Below are 17,714 nucleotides of genomic sequence, written 5' to 3'. Positions count from 1 at the left end.
TTTATGTCTATAGAAAATTTTGACAAAATTTTATTTCTATAGAAAATTTTGACAAAATTTTATTTCTATAGAAAAATTTGTCAAAATTTTATTTCTATAGAAAAATTTGTCAAATTTTTTCTATAGAAAATTTTGTCAAAATTGTATCTCTATTGAAAATTTTGTCAAAAATTTATATCTATAGAAAACTTTGACAAAATTTTATTTCTATAGAAAAATTTGTCAAAATTTTATTTCTATAGAAAATTTTGACAATATTGTATTTTATTTCAATAGAAAATTTTGTCAAAATTTTATTTCTACAAAAAATTTTGTCAAAATTGTATCTCTACCGAAAATTTTGTCAAAATTTTATTCCTATAGAAAATTTTGACAAACTTTTATTTCTATAGAAAAATTTGTCAAAATTGTATTTCTATAGAAAAATTTGTCAAAATTATATTTCTATAGAAAATTTTGCCAAAATTTTATTTCTATAAAAAAATTTGCATATGATTTCTATAAAAAATTTTTTCAAATTTTACTTCTATAGTAAAATTTGTCAAAATTTTAAATCTAAAAAATTTTTGTAAAATTTTCATTTCTATAGCAAATTTTGTCGGAATTGTATTTTGATAAAATATTTTGTCCAATCTTACTATCGCTTTTCAATTTCATCACGAATCACTTTATTATTGAATACCGAAGATAAAAATGTGAGCTTGTAAGTAACAAAATTAACCATCACTGGAAAAAATTTGTCAGTGATGTCTATAGAAAATTTTGTCAACATTATATTTTATTTCAATAGACAGTTTTGTCAAAATGTTATTTCTATAGAAAAATTTGTCAAAATTTTATTTCTATAGAAAATTTTGACAAAATTTTATTTCTTTAAAAAAATTTGTCAAAATTTTATTTCTATAGAAAAATTTGTCAAAATTTTATTTCTATAGAAAATTTTGCCAATATATTTTATTTCAATAGAAAATTTTGTCAAAATTTTATTTTTACAGAAAATTTTGTCCAAATTTTATTTCTATAGAAAAAATTGTCAAAATTTTATTTCTATAGAAAAATTTGTCAAAATTGTATATCTACAGAAAATTTTTTCAAAGTTTTATTTCTATAGAAAAATTTGCAAAATTTTATTTCTATAGAAAATTTTGACAGTATTATATTTTATATCAATAAAAAATGTTGTCAAAATTTTATTTCTACAGGAAATTTTGTCAAAATTGTATCTCTACTGAAAATTTTGTCAAAATTTTATTTCTATAGAAAATTTTGACAAAATTTTATTTCTATAGAAAAATTTGTCAAAATTTTAATTATATAGAAAAATTTGTCAAAATTTTATTTCTATAGAAAAATTTGTCAAAATTTTATTTCTATAGAAAAATTTGTCAAAATTTAATTTCTATAGAAAAATTTGTCAAAATTTTATTTCTATAGAAAAATTTGTCAAAATTTTATTTTTATAGAAAATTTTGTCAAAATTTTATTTCTATAGGAAATATTGTCAAAATTTTATTTCCATAGAAAATTTTTTCAAAATTTTATTTCTATAGAACAATTTGTCAAAATTTTATTTGTATAGAAAATTTTGTCGAAATTTTATTTCTATAGAAAAATTTGTCAAAATTTTATTTCTGTAGAAAAATTTGTCAAAATTTTATTTCTGTAGAAAATGTTGACAACATTATATTTTGTTTCAATAGAAAATTTTGTCAACATTTTATTTCTATAGAAAAATTTGTCAAAATTTTATTTCTGTAGAAAATTTTGACAACATTATATTTTGTTTCAATAGAAAATTTTGTTGAAATGTTATTTCTACAGAAAATTTTGTCAAAATTTTATTTCTATAGAAAAATTTGTCAAAAATTTATTTCCATATACAAAATGTTGACAAAATTTTATTTCTATAGAAAAATTTGTCAAAAATTTATTTCCATATACAAAATGTTGTCAAAATTTTATTTCTAGAGAAAAATGTGTCAAAATTTTATTTCTATAGCAAAATTTGTCAAAATTTTATTTTTATAGAAAAATTTGTCAAAATTATATTTCTATAGAAAATTTTGTCAAAATTTTATTTCTATAAAAAATTTTGCATATTTTATTCCTGTAGAAAATTTGTTCAAATTTTATTTATATAGAAAAATTTGTCAAAAACTTATTTCTATAGAATATTTTGTCAAAATTTTTTTCCATAGAAAAATTTGTTCAATTTTTATTTCTATAGAAAAGTTTGTCAAAATTTTATGTCTATAGAAAATTTTGTTGAAATGGTATTTCTATACAATATTTTGTCTAATCTAACTATCGCTTTTCCTTTTTCTCACGAATCACTTTATTTTTGAATGCCGAAGATAAAAATGTGAGTTTGTAAGTAACAAAATTTACCATCACTGGAATAAATCTGTCAGAGCATTTTAGAAAATTTAGCAACCTGGGGTGGTTGCAATACGTATCAATAACACAATATACTTTTGAGTGTATTTGGGATAAGTAAATAACGACGTTTGATTTCTAGGTGAATTCAGGGGAGCCACAGTCATGGGTTCAATTCCAGTTTCGGCAGAAGATTAAAAAGTTTTCAGCGGTGGTTTATGCTTTCTTTGTAATGCTGATTACATCTGTGAGTGTATCAGAGCTTCTGCAAAGTGGTTTGATGATAATTTGAAACACCATTCGGTCTGGACTATAAAAAGAAGGTCTCTTGTTAGTGATAATGGGGTAGCACTAATTGATAAGAGGGAAGTCCATTTTGGTATCACAATGGACTGAGTAATCTAAGTAAGACTAAAATATAGGACTGTCTAACCTAGCTGTTGTCAATCATGAGGAGTCTTAATTTTGTGTAATATTACCAAATGACTCCCAACCACGTTCAACCAAAATTTTAAGAAAATATTACCGACAAACTACCAAATAAAAAAAACTAATTTTGCATAATTTTTTTTTAGTAGAAAATTTTATGAAAATTTTGTTACAATTTTATTTCCATAGAAAATTTTGTCCAAAGTTTATTTCTATAGAAAATTTTGTCAAATTTTATTTCTATAGAAAATTGTGTCCAAATATAATTTCTATAGAAAATTTTGTCAAGATTTTATTTCTGTAGAAAATTTTGTCCAAGTTTTATTTCTATACAAATTTTTTTCAAAATTTTATTTCTATAGAAAATTTTGTCCAAATTTTATTTCTATAGAAAATTTTGTCCAAATTTAATTTCTTTAGAAAATTTTGTCAAGATTTTATCTCTGTAGAAAATTTTGTCCAAATTTTATTTATATAGAATATTTTGTCAAACTTTTAGTTCCAAAGAAAAATTTTCTAAAAATTTTACTCCTATGGAAAATTTTCTCAATATTTTATTTCTATAGAAAATGTTCTCAACATTTTATTTATATGGAAAATTTTGTCAAAATTTTATTTCTTTCTCAAAATTTTGTTTATATAGAAAATGCCGTCAAAATTTTATTTCCATAGAAAATTTTGTCAAGATTTTATTTCTATAGAAAATTTTGTCCAAATTTTATTTCCATAGAAAATTTTGTCAAGATTTTATCTCTGTAGAAAATTTTGTCCATGTTTTATTTCTATAGAAAATTTTGTCAAATTTTTAGTTCCAAAGAAAAATTTTCTTCAAATTTTACTCCTATGGAAAATTTTCCCAAAATTTTATTTCTCTAGAAAATTTTCCCAACATTCTTTTTTCTGTGGAAAATTTTCTCAAAATTTTATTTCTATAGAAAATGTTGTCAAAATTTTATTCCTATAGAAAATTTTTTAAAAATTTTATTTCTATAAAAAAAATTGTCAAAATTTTAATTCTGTAGAAAATTTTTTCAAAATTTTATTTATATAGAAAATTTTGTTCATATTTTATTTCTATAGAACATTTTTTCAAAATTTTATTTCTATGGAAAATTTTGTCCATATTTTATTTCTATAGAAAATTTTGTCAAAATTTTATTTCTATAGAAAATTTTGTCAAAATTTTATTTCTATAGAAAATTTTGTCAAAATTTTAATTCTGTAGAAAATTTTGTCAAAATTTTATTTCTATAGAAAATTTTGTCCAAAGTTTATTTCTATAGAAAATTTTGTCAAATTTTATTTCTATAGAAAATTTTGTCCATATTTAATTTTTATAGAAAATCTTGTCCAAGTTTTATTTCTGTACAAAATTTTGTCCAAAGTTTACTTCTATAAAAATTTTTGTCAAATTTTTTTTCTATAGAAAATTTCGTCAAGATTTTATCTCTGTAGAAAATTTTGTCCAAATTTTATTTCTATAGAAAATTTTGTCAAACTTTTAGTTCCAAAGAGAAATTTTCTTCAAATTTTACTCCTATGGAAAATTTTCTCAACATTTTATTTCTATGGAAAATTTTGTCAAAATTTTATTTTTATAGAAAATTTTCTCAACATTTTTTCTATGGAAAATTTTGTCAAAATTTTATTTCTATACAAAATGCAGTCAAAATTCTATTTCCATAGAAAATTTTGTCAAAATTTTATTTCTATAGAAAATGTTGTCAAAATTTTATTCCTATAGAAAATTTTTTAAAAATTATATTTCTATAAAAAATGTTGTCAAAATTTTAATTTCTGTTTTTTCAAATTTTATTTCTATAGAAAATTTTGTCCATATTTTATTTCTATAGAAAATTTTGTCCAAATTTAATTTCTATAGAAAATTTTGTCCAAATTAAATTTCTATAGAAAATTTTGTCAAAATGTTATTTCTGTAGAAATTTTTTTTCCAAATTTTATTTCTATAGAATATTTTGTCCAAATTTAATTTCTATAGAAAATTTTGTCAAGATTTTATTTCTGTAGAAATTTTTGTCAAGATTTTAGTTCTGTAAAAAATTTTGTCCAAGTTTTATTTCTATAGAAAATTTTGTCAAAATTTTAATTCCAAAGAAAAATTTTATTCCTATGGAAAATTTTCTCAAAATTTTATTTTTTATAGAAAATTTTCTCAAAATTTTATTTCTATGGAAAATTTTTTCAAAATTTTATTTATATAGAAAACTATCAAGATTTTATTTCTATAGAAAGTTTTATCAAAACTATGAGCATAATTTAATTCAAGGGCAAAAATAATTTCATCCTAATTAATCCAGCCACCATCCATTTAAAAATAAATCCCTCATAGGTTTTTGGCCAATTAAATACTTACGATAAAGTTTGATTGCACCATCCGTATCACCCAATGAATTTTTGGCAACGCAACGATATGATCCAAAATCTTGAGCATCAACATCATTTATGGTCAAACGCATTGTGATTTTATAGCCACTTTCATATGTTTCGGGGACAAAGCGTTCACCTGCAACGAAAAAAAAAAAACAAAATAGATGAAAAAAATTTACATGGAATATGGAGCGGGATTTTGGGGAGAATATTTGGGGGAAATTGTTATCGTTTTGTATATCACTAAACTTTGCACTTAAGATTATTTTTCTTTTTTGTTTTGTGTACTTGCTCTTTAATTTCAGTAATTTGAGGAGTTTAATAAAATTAACGACATTTGAGTGGATGTTATGATGAGTTTACACTGACGTGTCTCTGCCTCTCCTACTTTTTCACAGTTTAAGCGAGTAAATGATATTTAATCCTTGCCACTTTATGTTGTTGTTGCTAATGCTGGTGATGTTGGTGTTGGGTATCCTTTACCTAAAGTGGCTCTTCCTCAAGGGTCATAAATACTTGTACACCAAAAAAAAGGGGATTACATTTCGAAGAAAGTTTGTTCAGGCAGTCGCAGAGTATATCAACAAACTTTTAATGAGTTACTTAAACTTGTAAAATTATTAAAAATTAAATGAATTTTAACAGGTGTACACGGACACCTGTAGATGTAGACATTATATAGTATCCCAATATTTAATGCGGATATTATTATAAATATATTTCGAAAGTTCGAGGTGTTGGTAGCTAACAAAAATAAACATTTTGTGCTTTGAAATACAATTAAAAAAATTTAAGAGGGTAATTAGCCTATAAAAAATACATTTCGTAAAATTTGATTTTTAGACAACACAAAATTTCTACGATTCTGGCTTCGACTCCGACTCCAGTAAAATCTTAAGATTCCCTTTCCAGCTTCGCCTCCGTTTCTACAGCCCTGTCAAACTTAATATTTGACTTTGTTTATTTTCGTAGAAATAATTCATTTTTTGTATAGAGTTAAATACTCCTCTATTTCAATTTATTCCAAAAAGTCTATATTCTAATCCCATGTCAAGATATTCTTTTGCCATGAAAAGATGTCTTCATTCATTAATTAGCTATGTTAGAATAAAGATGAACATAAAATATGTGATAATTTTTCTGAAAAACGAAAATAAATCTTTTGCTTCATCATTCTATTATAGTCATGATGTGATTAAAATTTGAAATTTTTATACAGAGATTTGTGTACACGAGCCTAGGCATGGGTAGATGCCTTACTGATTATCAAACAAACAAATCTTCTAATTTCAGTTATTATCTGCTAACAAAGTTTAGTTCAAATTAAAAATAATTAAATCTTAAATAATTCTATTTCATTCTGGAGATGTAGCTTTCTTTGTTATATCCACACATACACACACACAGAAAGCAGCTTATCCATATTTTGGGCAATGGTAAAGTCTTTAGTATTCAAGACAAGTGATATATATCTGGGGAGAAAATATCCAGTGAAACACTCAACTATACACACTCACGCACAATTTCCTACTCTCCCTCTCTCTCTCTCGCAACAATGATGACTATGAAGTAGGAGGTTATGGTAGAGTAAATTAAATTTAACATTTATACCACATGTATGCATACATTTGTATACGCAAACAAACAAGCAAACAATGAAAGCTATACACATGCCATCATCACATAGTAGTGAGTAGAGGAGAGAAACATTCACCCATATACAATGGGTGAATAGCATCGCGTGGGTTTATCCATATTTTAGGATCTGAAACATATTCACTCATATGTTTTTCACCGGAAGAGAAAAAACAAATCCCCCCCCCCCACCTCCGCTTCACTACAATATCTCGTGCATCCCTAATGAATACTAAGCACACAAGACATTCATCTGCAACAACGACAGCCCACCAAAAACAAATAGACTATGAATCTCTCCATACAGTAGTATATGGGGCATTACATTCGTGTCTCAAAGAGAAAGAGATTTATGAAGTTGTCATAACTAAATTTAGGGTAATCAAGCATAGTTTATACATTTTCCCTAAAAAGAAAAACACAAAAACAACAACAAATGAAGCTGCATATGGGTAGCAAGACCCTTTTGTGTTAATGCCTTAAAAAATTACTGATGAGTTGTGTCTTAAAACTACTGATGGATTCAAGGATGATGAAGAAAATTGCAACAATTTTTTTATTTTTATATCCATTACAACAGCAAACTTCGAGGGTTACCTTCTATATTTCATCTCAAACAAATTTGGCTATAAATTTGAAGTTCATTGACAGACGGATATGGCCAGATCTACTCAGGGGCACGATTGCCACAGTTGGTAGAATTCTACCAAAAATGGTAGATTTTTTATTGTTTGGTAGATTGTTAGAATTCTTGATGTTTTGCTAGATTTTGCAAAATATACCTCTTCAACTAAGAGGTGCATCAATTTTCTATAGAAATAATTTTCTATGTGTACAAATCCGTGAGATGTTTCCTTTAGTGGACTGTAGATAAAGATTAACTCTCGGAAATGTAAAGATTTTTGTTGTAACGAAAAGAGAAGAAAGCAAAAGGCAAAGTGTAAGTTTAAGATTTCAAAAGTATGGCTTTATTCAGGATGACGGCAGCTTACCAAGGGCAATGACGAAGCACAAGTGAAGTTGTATATCAAACGAAGTGTCAGTCAGACATTATGGTTTAGAATTTACAACAATTAAATTCATTTTGAGTAAAAGCTTTAGGGTTATCGCATAAAGGTTGAATTCAAGTATCGATAACAATAATTCATATTATGTATTGGCAATTCAATTATTTTCGTTAAATTCAAATATTCAAACATTATTCAAAATTTTCAAAAAGTTAATAATAAACTAAAAACAGTTGTGGAACGGAGTTCAACATGCCGCCCCCCTTGCAGCAATGCAATTCAATAAGAACAGGCTCCAGATATTATCCATCCAAACACAGAACTTTGGGCGATGGGCATTGAGGACGATGTCTGAATGAGGCCAGCCAACAAGATCTTTGACAACTGATCGTTTCCAACTACAAGTTCTATGTCAGTTGGTTTAAAAAAGTGTGGATCTGCCAAGTTAGGCAGATGGTTGTAAACCGTTTGGAGTTTTTTCTCAGATGTCGCTTCCGGTAGTGCCATATTAAATTGGGTTTTCACTATTCCAGTTATTTGAATTTTTGCTGCTGGATCATAGTAGGACTGCAAACTCAAAGTACAAAATTCGCTATGGTTCTTTCGGGTTGTACGTAGATTAAGCCGCTGTACCAATGACTTAAGTACAAAGGTTTGCAAACCGGCTGAGTTTAGCATTAACCGTACTTTCGTGGGTCCATTCGGTGACAAACCTCTAGCTAGCGCAGTCGGCAGGAAAATATGCCTCTTTGGTCTTTGGCTCAATCTTTCGTGTACTTTCGGTGGAGAACGTTTGCCAGTAGTACGAGTTAATGCAGTGGCTGTTCGATGATTTTTTTTGACACTCTCATGATGTGGTTTATTGTCTCGTCGTCCGTTTCTTCTCATATGATCATCGACATGGAGCATTGTGTGGTGGTTATAGTTACATACCACGCAAGTTTTTCGGGATCTGCACCATTCGCGTGTGTGGGAAGCGCAGAGACATTTGAAGCAAAAGCGATGTTCTTTCATATGCTTTCTCCGTTCAAGAACGTCCATCCGTTGAAATTCGGGGCAGTCTTTTAAGATGTGGCGGTTATGGCAGATACGGCATTTCGGCTGACTAAATGAGGTACTGTAACGTAAATTTATTAACTTGTGAACTTGAGAATAAAAATTATGAAATTTAGTTGGCAACGGGTAGAATACACAGTTTAACTATTGGACGCAAAAGCGTACCAGATTGTGTCTTAAGCTCAGCAACGCGGACCTTTGAGTCAGGACCGCGAAATACCTTAATAACACGTCCCAAACTCCATTCAGTCGGCGGCAAGTTATCGTCTTTAATAATGACTAAGTCGTCTTCTTTAAGATTTTGCTGTTCTGTCTTCCATTTATATCTTTTCTGCAAGTTGGAGATGTACTCGTTCTTCCATCTCTTTGCGAAATTAAATTGTATCGTTTTCAATCTTTGCCATCGATTTATTAAAGTCAAGTTATCAGTACATTGTTCTGGTGCAGCAATCAATGCGGAACCTCTAAGAAAATGTCCAGGTGTCAAAGCAGTAATTTCCGAAGGGTCTTCGCTTATAGGAGACAAGGGCCTAGAATTCAGTACACTTTCTATTCGAACTAGTAAAGTAGAGAATTCCTCATAAGTAAATTTAATATTGCCTGCGGCTTTTCGAAGGTGGGATTTCATGCTTTTGACAGCAGCTTCCCATAGTCCACCCATGTGTGGTGCATGTGGTGGAATAAAGTGCCAAGTGAACCCGTGAATATTGTATTTGTCAACTAGACCTTTCTCAGAAGATTGTATAAAGTTTCGATATTCTCGAGAGAGTGCTTTGCTGGCACCAACAAAATTGGTTCCATTATCAGAGAATACTTTATTAGGTAAACCACGTCTCCCTACAAATCTATCAAATGTGGCTAAGAAAGCTTCAGTAGTCAACTCGGAGCACGCCTCCAGATGCACAGCTCGAGTTGATAAACAAATGAAAACAGCGGCATAACCTTTATGAAGTTTCGCGTTTCGTAATTTCGAAGTTTTCAAATCGAATGGGCCGGCAAAATCCAAACCCGTGTTGGTAAAGGGCAGTGAGAAAGTACAACGCTCTTCAGGCAATGCAGCCATTATCTGATTTCGAATGCGCTGTTTATATATGGTGCAAGTACGGCAATTTCGAATACAAGATCGGACAGAGTTCTTTAAACGTATCACATAGAATTCAGCTCGTATTGCCCGTAACATACCTTGATGTTCGGCATGTAAAAGAATTTTGTGGGTAAAAGTTAAAAGCAATTTAAAAAAGTGAGAATGTTCAGGCAGAATTATCGGATACTTCTCATTGTATGGAAGATCCGAATTCGCTAAACGACCATTTACTCTGAGTAAGTCTCGTTCATCTAAAAAAGGGTTCAGAGTTAGAAGTTTGCTCTTAGAAGATATTGGTTGATTGTTCTTCAATGCATGATATTCCGTCGGAAAAAATTTAAGTTGCGCCAGCCTAATTAATTGAAATTTGACCGTTCTAATTTCCGCTGAAGTAATAAGTTGGTCCCCAAATGAGTCAGAATTCCGCTTTTGACATTTCCTTATAAATCTGTTCATAAAACATACAACTCGTAGAGCTCGGCTGAAGGAAGAGAATCTTTCAAGTACGTCTTCCATATGTGTTTCAATTTGGAAGTTAACAGTTTTTCGCTCAAGTTCTGGCTCTTGAAATGTTTTAGATTTTGGCCAACATTCTGAGTGTTGTACCAACCACTTTGGTCCATGCCACCAGAGATGATTATTTTTCAGTTCTGCCGCAGTACAGCCTCGCGTTCCAATATCGGCTGGGTTTTCAGTAGTTGGAACATATCGCCAAGTTACATTTCCCACATTATCCAAAATTTCTGAAATCTTATTTGCGACAAAAGTTTTCCAATGGAAAGGGGGTTTATCTAACCAAGCCAAAGTAATAGTTGAGTCGCACCAAAGATAAACACCGGTAACAGGAAAAGTCAGATTTTGGGATACTGATTTCAAAAGTCTAGACAGTAGTGCCGCGCCGCACAATTCTAACCTGGGTAAGCTCACTGTTTTCAAAGGTGCCACCTTAGTTTTTGAAACAAGTAAGTTTGATGTTATACAGTTCTCAGGTGATATAATGCGGATATATATACATGCGCAGTATGCTTTTTCGGAAGCATCGCAAAATCCGTGAATTTGAATACGCCTGTCGGGTGCATAATAAATCCAACGAGGTATTCGGATATACTCAATGTCAGAAAAATTGGAAATGAAAGAATTCCATTTTTGAAAAGAGTGAGGCTTGACTTCCTCATCCCAATCAGTTCCATCAAGCCAAAGTTGTTGTAAAAGCATCTTTGCTACAACTATAATCGGCGCCAACCAACCAGCGGGATCGAATATCATTGCCACAATAGATAATATTTTCCTTTTCGTCATCGGTGAGGTAGGAAGAGCAATATTTGAAACGACATAGAAAAAAGAATCTGACATGGCATTCCACCGAATGCCTAATGTTTTTGTTTCGCTGGTATCTTCAAGTTTCAAGAAATCTTCATTTAGAAGATCTTCCGGGGGCACATTGCGAAGAATATGTGGGTGATTAGCCGTAAGCTTTTTAAGTGGAAACCCAGCAGAATTAAGTAGATCTATAAGTTCTAACAAGTAAGCCTTGGTCTCAGTTAATGAATGTCCCCCAGAAAGAATATCGTCAACATATGTTTGGTTTCGTAAAATATGTGAAGCTGTGGGATGAGTAGTTTTTCCTTCTTCGGCTAGTTGTAAAAGTGTGCGAATAGCCAAGTATGGAGCACAGTTTACTCCAAAAGTAACAGTCTTCAAGCAAAAGTCTTTGATCTCTTCGGTCGAATTTTCCCGGAATAAGATGCGCTGATATTGTCTATCATCCTGATGAACATAAATTTGGCGATACATTTTTTGAATATCGCCATTAAACACGTATCGGAAGAAACGCCAGCGTAGTACAACATTCATCAGTTCATTTTGTAGTATCGGTCCAGTATGCAGAATATCATTCAATGCGACTCCCGTCGAAGTTTTCTTCGAGGCGTTAAATACCACACGTACTTTTGTAGATGACCTTTCAGGTTTTACGACTGCGTGATGTGGAAGATAAAAGGAAAAATATGCAGAGTCACGACAGATTTCTGAGGAAGACGTTATCTCCATGTGGTCAAGTGTTAAATATTCAGATAAAACAGCAGTGTATTCTTCAGCAAGTTGAGGCGATTTTTTCAAGTTATTTTCCATATGAAGATATTGACCGAGGGCAGCTCGTCTTGAAGGTCCTAGAGCTAAGTCTTTGGGTAGATCCTGACGAAAGGGTAATCTAACTTGATATCTCCCGTCAGATTGGCGAACAGTAGTTTTCCGATAAAAATCTTCACACCACATGTCAGTTTCAGACAAATTTTTTGAAGTTGGAACTTCTTCGAGTTCCCAAAATTTTCTAATTTCATTATTAAGTGAATCAGTACAAGTCACAAAATTCGCAAAAACTTGAGTAGATCTAGTTTTTGGAGGGCCACTCAAAATCCAACCAAATTCAGTTTCTTGTGCAAGAAGACTTCCAGATATATTTCTTCGCACACCCGATTTCAAGATGAATGGAAGAATGTCGCTACCTAATAACATGTCTATTTGCGCGGGTTTGTAAAAGTAGGGATCAGCTAAGTCAATATTTTCCAAATCTGACCAGTTAGAGATCTGGGTTGGGTAAGAGGGCATTAAGTGATTCATATTTGAAATAACTAACGCAGTTGTACGAATTTTGAAATCAGATTTTCGAGATTTTAAAATCAGATGACAAAGTTTCGAAGAATTCTCAAGAAGAGTACCCCCTAATCCTGAAATGGTAGTAAATGACTTCTTGGTCGGTATTAAGTATCGCTTTACAAGTCTGCTTGAAATAAAAGATTCTTGGGATCCTTGATCAATAAAAGCCCGTATTGTTAAATTAGTTCCTAAGTGTTCTAGATAGATTAACGCCGTTGGCAAAATAGTAGAATCTGCAGAACAAGTAAAGTTAGATTGCACATGTGAAACTGTATTACCATAAGCAGCAGCTGATGTCGAAGGTTGATTATCATATGCAGTCTCCGTATGAAATGTCGTGACTTCAGGTGGCGGACTACTTTGTAGCTCTTGAACAGAATCTGGATGTAAAAGTGTATGATGTTTCTGGTGACATTTCTGACAAACATTTTCGCTTTGACAATTTTGCGCAGTGTGGCCGTAACACAAACAATTTATGCATACATTGTTGTCCCTGACGAACTTTCGCCTTTGTGCAAGAGACCAAGTTTTGAATTTAAGACAGGCTCTCAAAGAATGATTAAGTTTGCAAGCTTTACAAGATCGGACTTTGGAATCAGTTTTCGTGTGATAAGTCTGAGTTTTCTGAGTCACATTTGTATTATTTGAAGGCTTCCTCATGTCAGAAATAGATTCCAACATATTTAATCTTTTTGAAATAAAGTCGTCCAATTGCTCCCAAGATGGCATTTCCTTATGATCGCTTAACGAATTTTCCCAGGCTGTCAAAGTTTCATCCGGAAGTTTTGATGAAACCCAGAAAACTAGGAATGGATCCCACGACATGATCGATATATTGTAAGTTTTCAATATAGAAAGACAATTGTTTATAGTGTACTGCAAGTTTCGTAGAGCTTTTCCTTTTTCCGAAGTTACGCGCTCAGTTTCAAATATCTTCCTGAGCTGATGATTAATAAGTATGCGCTTATTTTCGTAACGTTGACGTAGGGATTCCCAAGCTAAGTGAAAGTTGTCATCAGTTAATGCGAATTGTTTTACAATCTGATTAGCCTCCCCACGAGTCTTTGCCCTTAAGTGAAATAACTTTTGTGCCGGAGACAATTTTGGGTGATTGACATAAATGGCTGAGAACATGTCTCGAAAACTGGGCCATTTGTCATATCCACCACCAAACATTTCAGTATCGCATGGAGGGACTTTCAAAGAATACCCAGTCACCTCCTGCGATGTGGTCCCAAGTATTTCTTGAGGACGCGTAGATCGCTCCATCGCTCTTTTTTCTATTTCAATCAAGTCCAGCATATCAGCTTTGCATTTCTTATAAGCCCTTATAGACTCATTAAACTTCGCGTGTATTGACTCTTTCTCCGCCTTAGCGCTATCAGTAACCATCTCTGTCTCGTATACCTGAGTGAGAGTCTGCCAACGCCGTTCTAAGTCTTCAAGATCAACTTGCAGACTTGAAAGTCTGTGCTCAGAAGTATCAATAGCACTGAAGTTGGCGCAATAAGTGACGACTTGGTCCGAAAAAAATATGAACTTTTGTGAAGCCATTACAAATCGTAAACAAGTAATTGGGGTTCAGTATTTTTGCAGTAAATAAAAAAAACAAAGTTCCAAGACTCAAAGTCGATATGTAATATGAATGTGCAGACTCAATTCCAAAGATGTGCCAGTAGCTTGAAATAACCGCGTTTTATAACCCAAAAAAGGATTTAAACGACAAGAAATTTACTTGATATTTACCTCTAAAAATGTTAAATTGAGGTAAGACAGAGTAATTGTACTATTAAAAACTTTTAACTCCACGAGAGCAATATATTAACAAAATTTCCAGTAAAGTATAAGTATACAGTATAAGTAAACTTGTATCAAAAATTCAGCAAACCCATCAAAGTTTCACACGCAAAGTTAATTTGCATATAGGAATAAGTTAAACTTAATTTCAGATAAATAAATTAATTCATATATAAGTTTAAACTCCACAAGAGCAATTTCAAATAAGATAGCAGTATAAAATCCAACAGTGAACCACTTCACAAGTAATTTCCTCAATATCAACTATATAATATCCAGAAAACTGTGAGCGTCGAATAGAATTCATGAAAATATTCACAGTGTAATATAATGTTGTGGCAAATCGTGAAAAATATATCGTAATGTCAAATTCTCCAATCATATGCTATGATCACAATAAACAAAAAACATACTACAGTTCCATCAAACTCAATTGAGTCAGTTCATAAATAAAATTCGTTGAGGGTTGAACATCAAATCCACAAGTGATTTACGCCGACAAAGAGAGCCAAAAGAAAAAAGAACAGTGAAATCTAACAAAGTTGAATTTTCTCGCTAGAGAATCTCTTAGAAGTCAGCATATAACTTTGTATTGATATGTATTTTCCCTCAAAGCAACTTTAACCACAAATGTGATCATAAGAATCCATTAAAAGTTTGTACTAAAGCTTCAATCAGGTGGGATAATCAAGATTTCTTTTGAAACTTTTACTCGTAAGTTCAGACTGTGCCCAAAATCAATTGAAAGTGGACTTCCACAAAATATAATTCAAAATGTATCTTAACAGCTTTGTGCAAAAGCTCAAACCACTTTCCCAAATGTCGCCAAATCCAACAATGTGTATGTGTATCGTCGCGTAGCTATTACCTCCTCCAAATGCTTTTGGGCTATGACAATTTTATCCACGAACTTGGACAATAGCGATCAAACATTCGCCTTATTCAAATGAGTAATAAATACAAAAAATACCAAGGAGATCGAGCACAACTTTCCTCCTTTTGTGCTACAAATAAATTTGGTAACGTCAACTTGTAGTGACCAATGGCAATTCCAGAGATTCAAAGTACGAAACTCGTAAATAAATATCCAATTGACTTAATAAATGAAAATTGCCAAAATATACTCAATAAATTCCAAGGGTTTCAATATGCAGAAAAAAGTCGCTAAACTGGTGCTAAGTGAACTTCTCCTTATCGTAGAAAAAATAATGTTGCATTAGTCAATTCTCAAAATTTCATGTATGAAATTCTTTATTCCAGGTATGTCCAACAATTGTTGAATAAACGTGGGCATAAATCAACGTACGTGCAATTAAAAAAAATGCTAACTCAAGCTGGAAAAAAAATTTCGTACACCTCTCTTGAATTGTATAAACTACAGCGTAGTTAATATAGTAACGATAATAACAATGATGTTAATCTTCACTTTTATTCAATCTTTATTGCCACGATAAGGAAGAATCCCAAAAACAGTTCACTTTTCTCTCTGTGTAAACCAACCTAATTCAAAGAAATACAAAATGCATTCTTACAATTAAGAATAGCAATTTCAGGCAAGTAAGTAGCCTCAATTTTGATGTGCAATATTCTCACTTTCATATATAGGTATTTCGTATCATAGGCATATATTCCCTTTACACACGGACATACCAGTGAACTCACCAAGAAGACCACTTTCGGTTAATTTCAGAAAATTCTGAATATCCTTAGAAAATTTTAACTAAACAGTATTAAACGCTGGCAACTTGTCGATATCACAAATAAGTATATATTTTTCGACAAATTCAATTTTCACTTTTCGAAGAAAATTTTGTAGCTCGAATGAAAAAATTTGATAATTGCAACTTGCAAGAATGTCTTTAGTGACACATGAAGTTTACGATGATCGTATTTGCAGTAAAAATTACAAACTCAAATAAATAATGTACTATTTTGTGAGAAATACGAATGAGGTAATGCTTTTTTTTTGAGTAATTTTTTCACGCCTCTTAGTTCATTCATCGAATGTACGCAAGATATTATTAGAGTAAAGGAAACTTTTTCCAAACTCCATGAACTAAAATAAAGTTAAATTGGCTTTAGTGAAATATAAAGTCACTTTTTCTCCGAGTGTAGGTAAGTATTTTCCCGAGTGTAGGTAAGTATTTTTTCCAGTGTCCTAAATTTCAAAGGTAAGTGTTATTTTTTCTTGAAGGTAAGTATTACGAATTTCTGAAATGAATATTTTCACTCATAAGTAAGTATTCCCTGTGTAACTTGCATATGCCAATATGAAATCGGATGGGACATACTTATATCTGATGACCTTTGGTACAAACGTTAGTACAATTATTGTAAAATGTTTTCATTCAATATTCCCAATGCACAACACAAACTTAGAAAAAAATTTTTTTTCATGTAGAGCAATTTTCCCAGAGCCCAAGGAAATTTCAGTTAACTTTATATATATACATACATATGTATATATATTTGCCTCCAATCTTTATGAATTGAAAACCAGCATCCAAATAGGTTTCTTAGATATATTTTCCAGTGTATAATAAAATTTTATGTTTTCTATTTTTATAATTTTCTTTTGAAATTTTTTTCAGTATAAAATTCAGTGTTATAATTTGCATATAAATTTCATATAATTTTTCGTATAAATTTCAATTTCTTTCCGTATATAATTCAATTGTGTATCATTGAGTAAATAATTATTGAAATTTGAAAAGCCTTCAAATCAATAGTTCCAACATATAATAATGATAATGGTAATTACATTTCTTCCTGTCAGAACAATGTTGTGACTTCAAAACCCTCACAATTTTTGTGAGATTTTTATTTAAGCACTTTTCTTCTAGTCGTGTTATTGATTGATACCTTGTTGGCAACTCTACATACGTATCAACATCCACTCACCAATGTACGTATTGATGTTCCCTTTTCGTCTTGTTGATGCTACCAACCAACAGTCAATGAGGAATGTATACTTCACACCGTCCAAGCACCGTTAGAAAAAACATCAAATCGTCCACATTTCAACCAGAATACCAAACAATAGAAATTTCGTCAACATCCATAATCCATTTAATCATCCAATCAATAGGCAATAGGCAATCCAAATTAGTAGGTAATTCTTTCAAACTCAGTATTTAATTTATGTATCTCCAATTCAATATTTACTTTATGTGTCTCAGTTTTCAAGTTCATAAAACATTCAAATTTTAGTTCTTAGGTTTTACTTTTGACTTTTCTTAAATTCGTCTTTTTTTTCTTTCAGCTCCTCAACTTTACATGTTCACTCT

The 17,714-nt window shown here is 30.8% G+C and overlaps 1 protein-coding gene across 1 annotated transcript in view; it reads right to left on the bottom strand.

The window, feature by feature from the left end:
- The window catches only part of DIP-theta (Dpr-interacting protein theta), a 196,050-nt gene that overhangs the window by 72,131 nt on the left and 106,205 nt on the right, over positions 1-17,714 (bottom strand). Inside the window, exon 8 of the mRNA XM_075293470.1 lies at positions 5,180-5,329. Within this exon, the coding sequence (XP_075149585.1) occupies positions 5,180-5,329 (150 nt within the window). The remainder of the gene's footprint in view (positions 1-5,179; positions 5,330-17,714) is intronic.

Source organism: Haematobia irritans, chromosome 2 (assembly GCF_050003625.1).
Source record: "Haematobia irritans isolate KBUSLIRL chromosome 2, ASM5000362v1, whole genome shotgun sequence".
Lineage (NCBI taxonomy): Eukaryota > Metazoa > Arthropoda > Insecta > Diptera > Muscidae > Haematobia > Haematobia irritans.
Note: the sequence above shows the minus strand (reverse complement) of the source record. Positions and strands in the feature narration are given on the sequence as shown.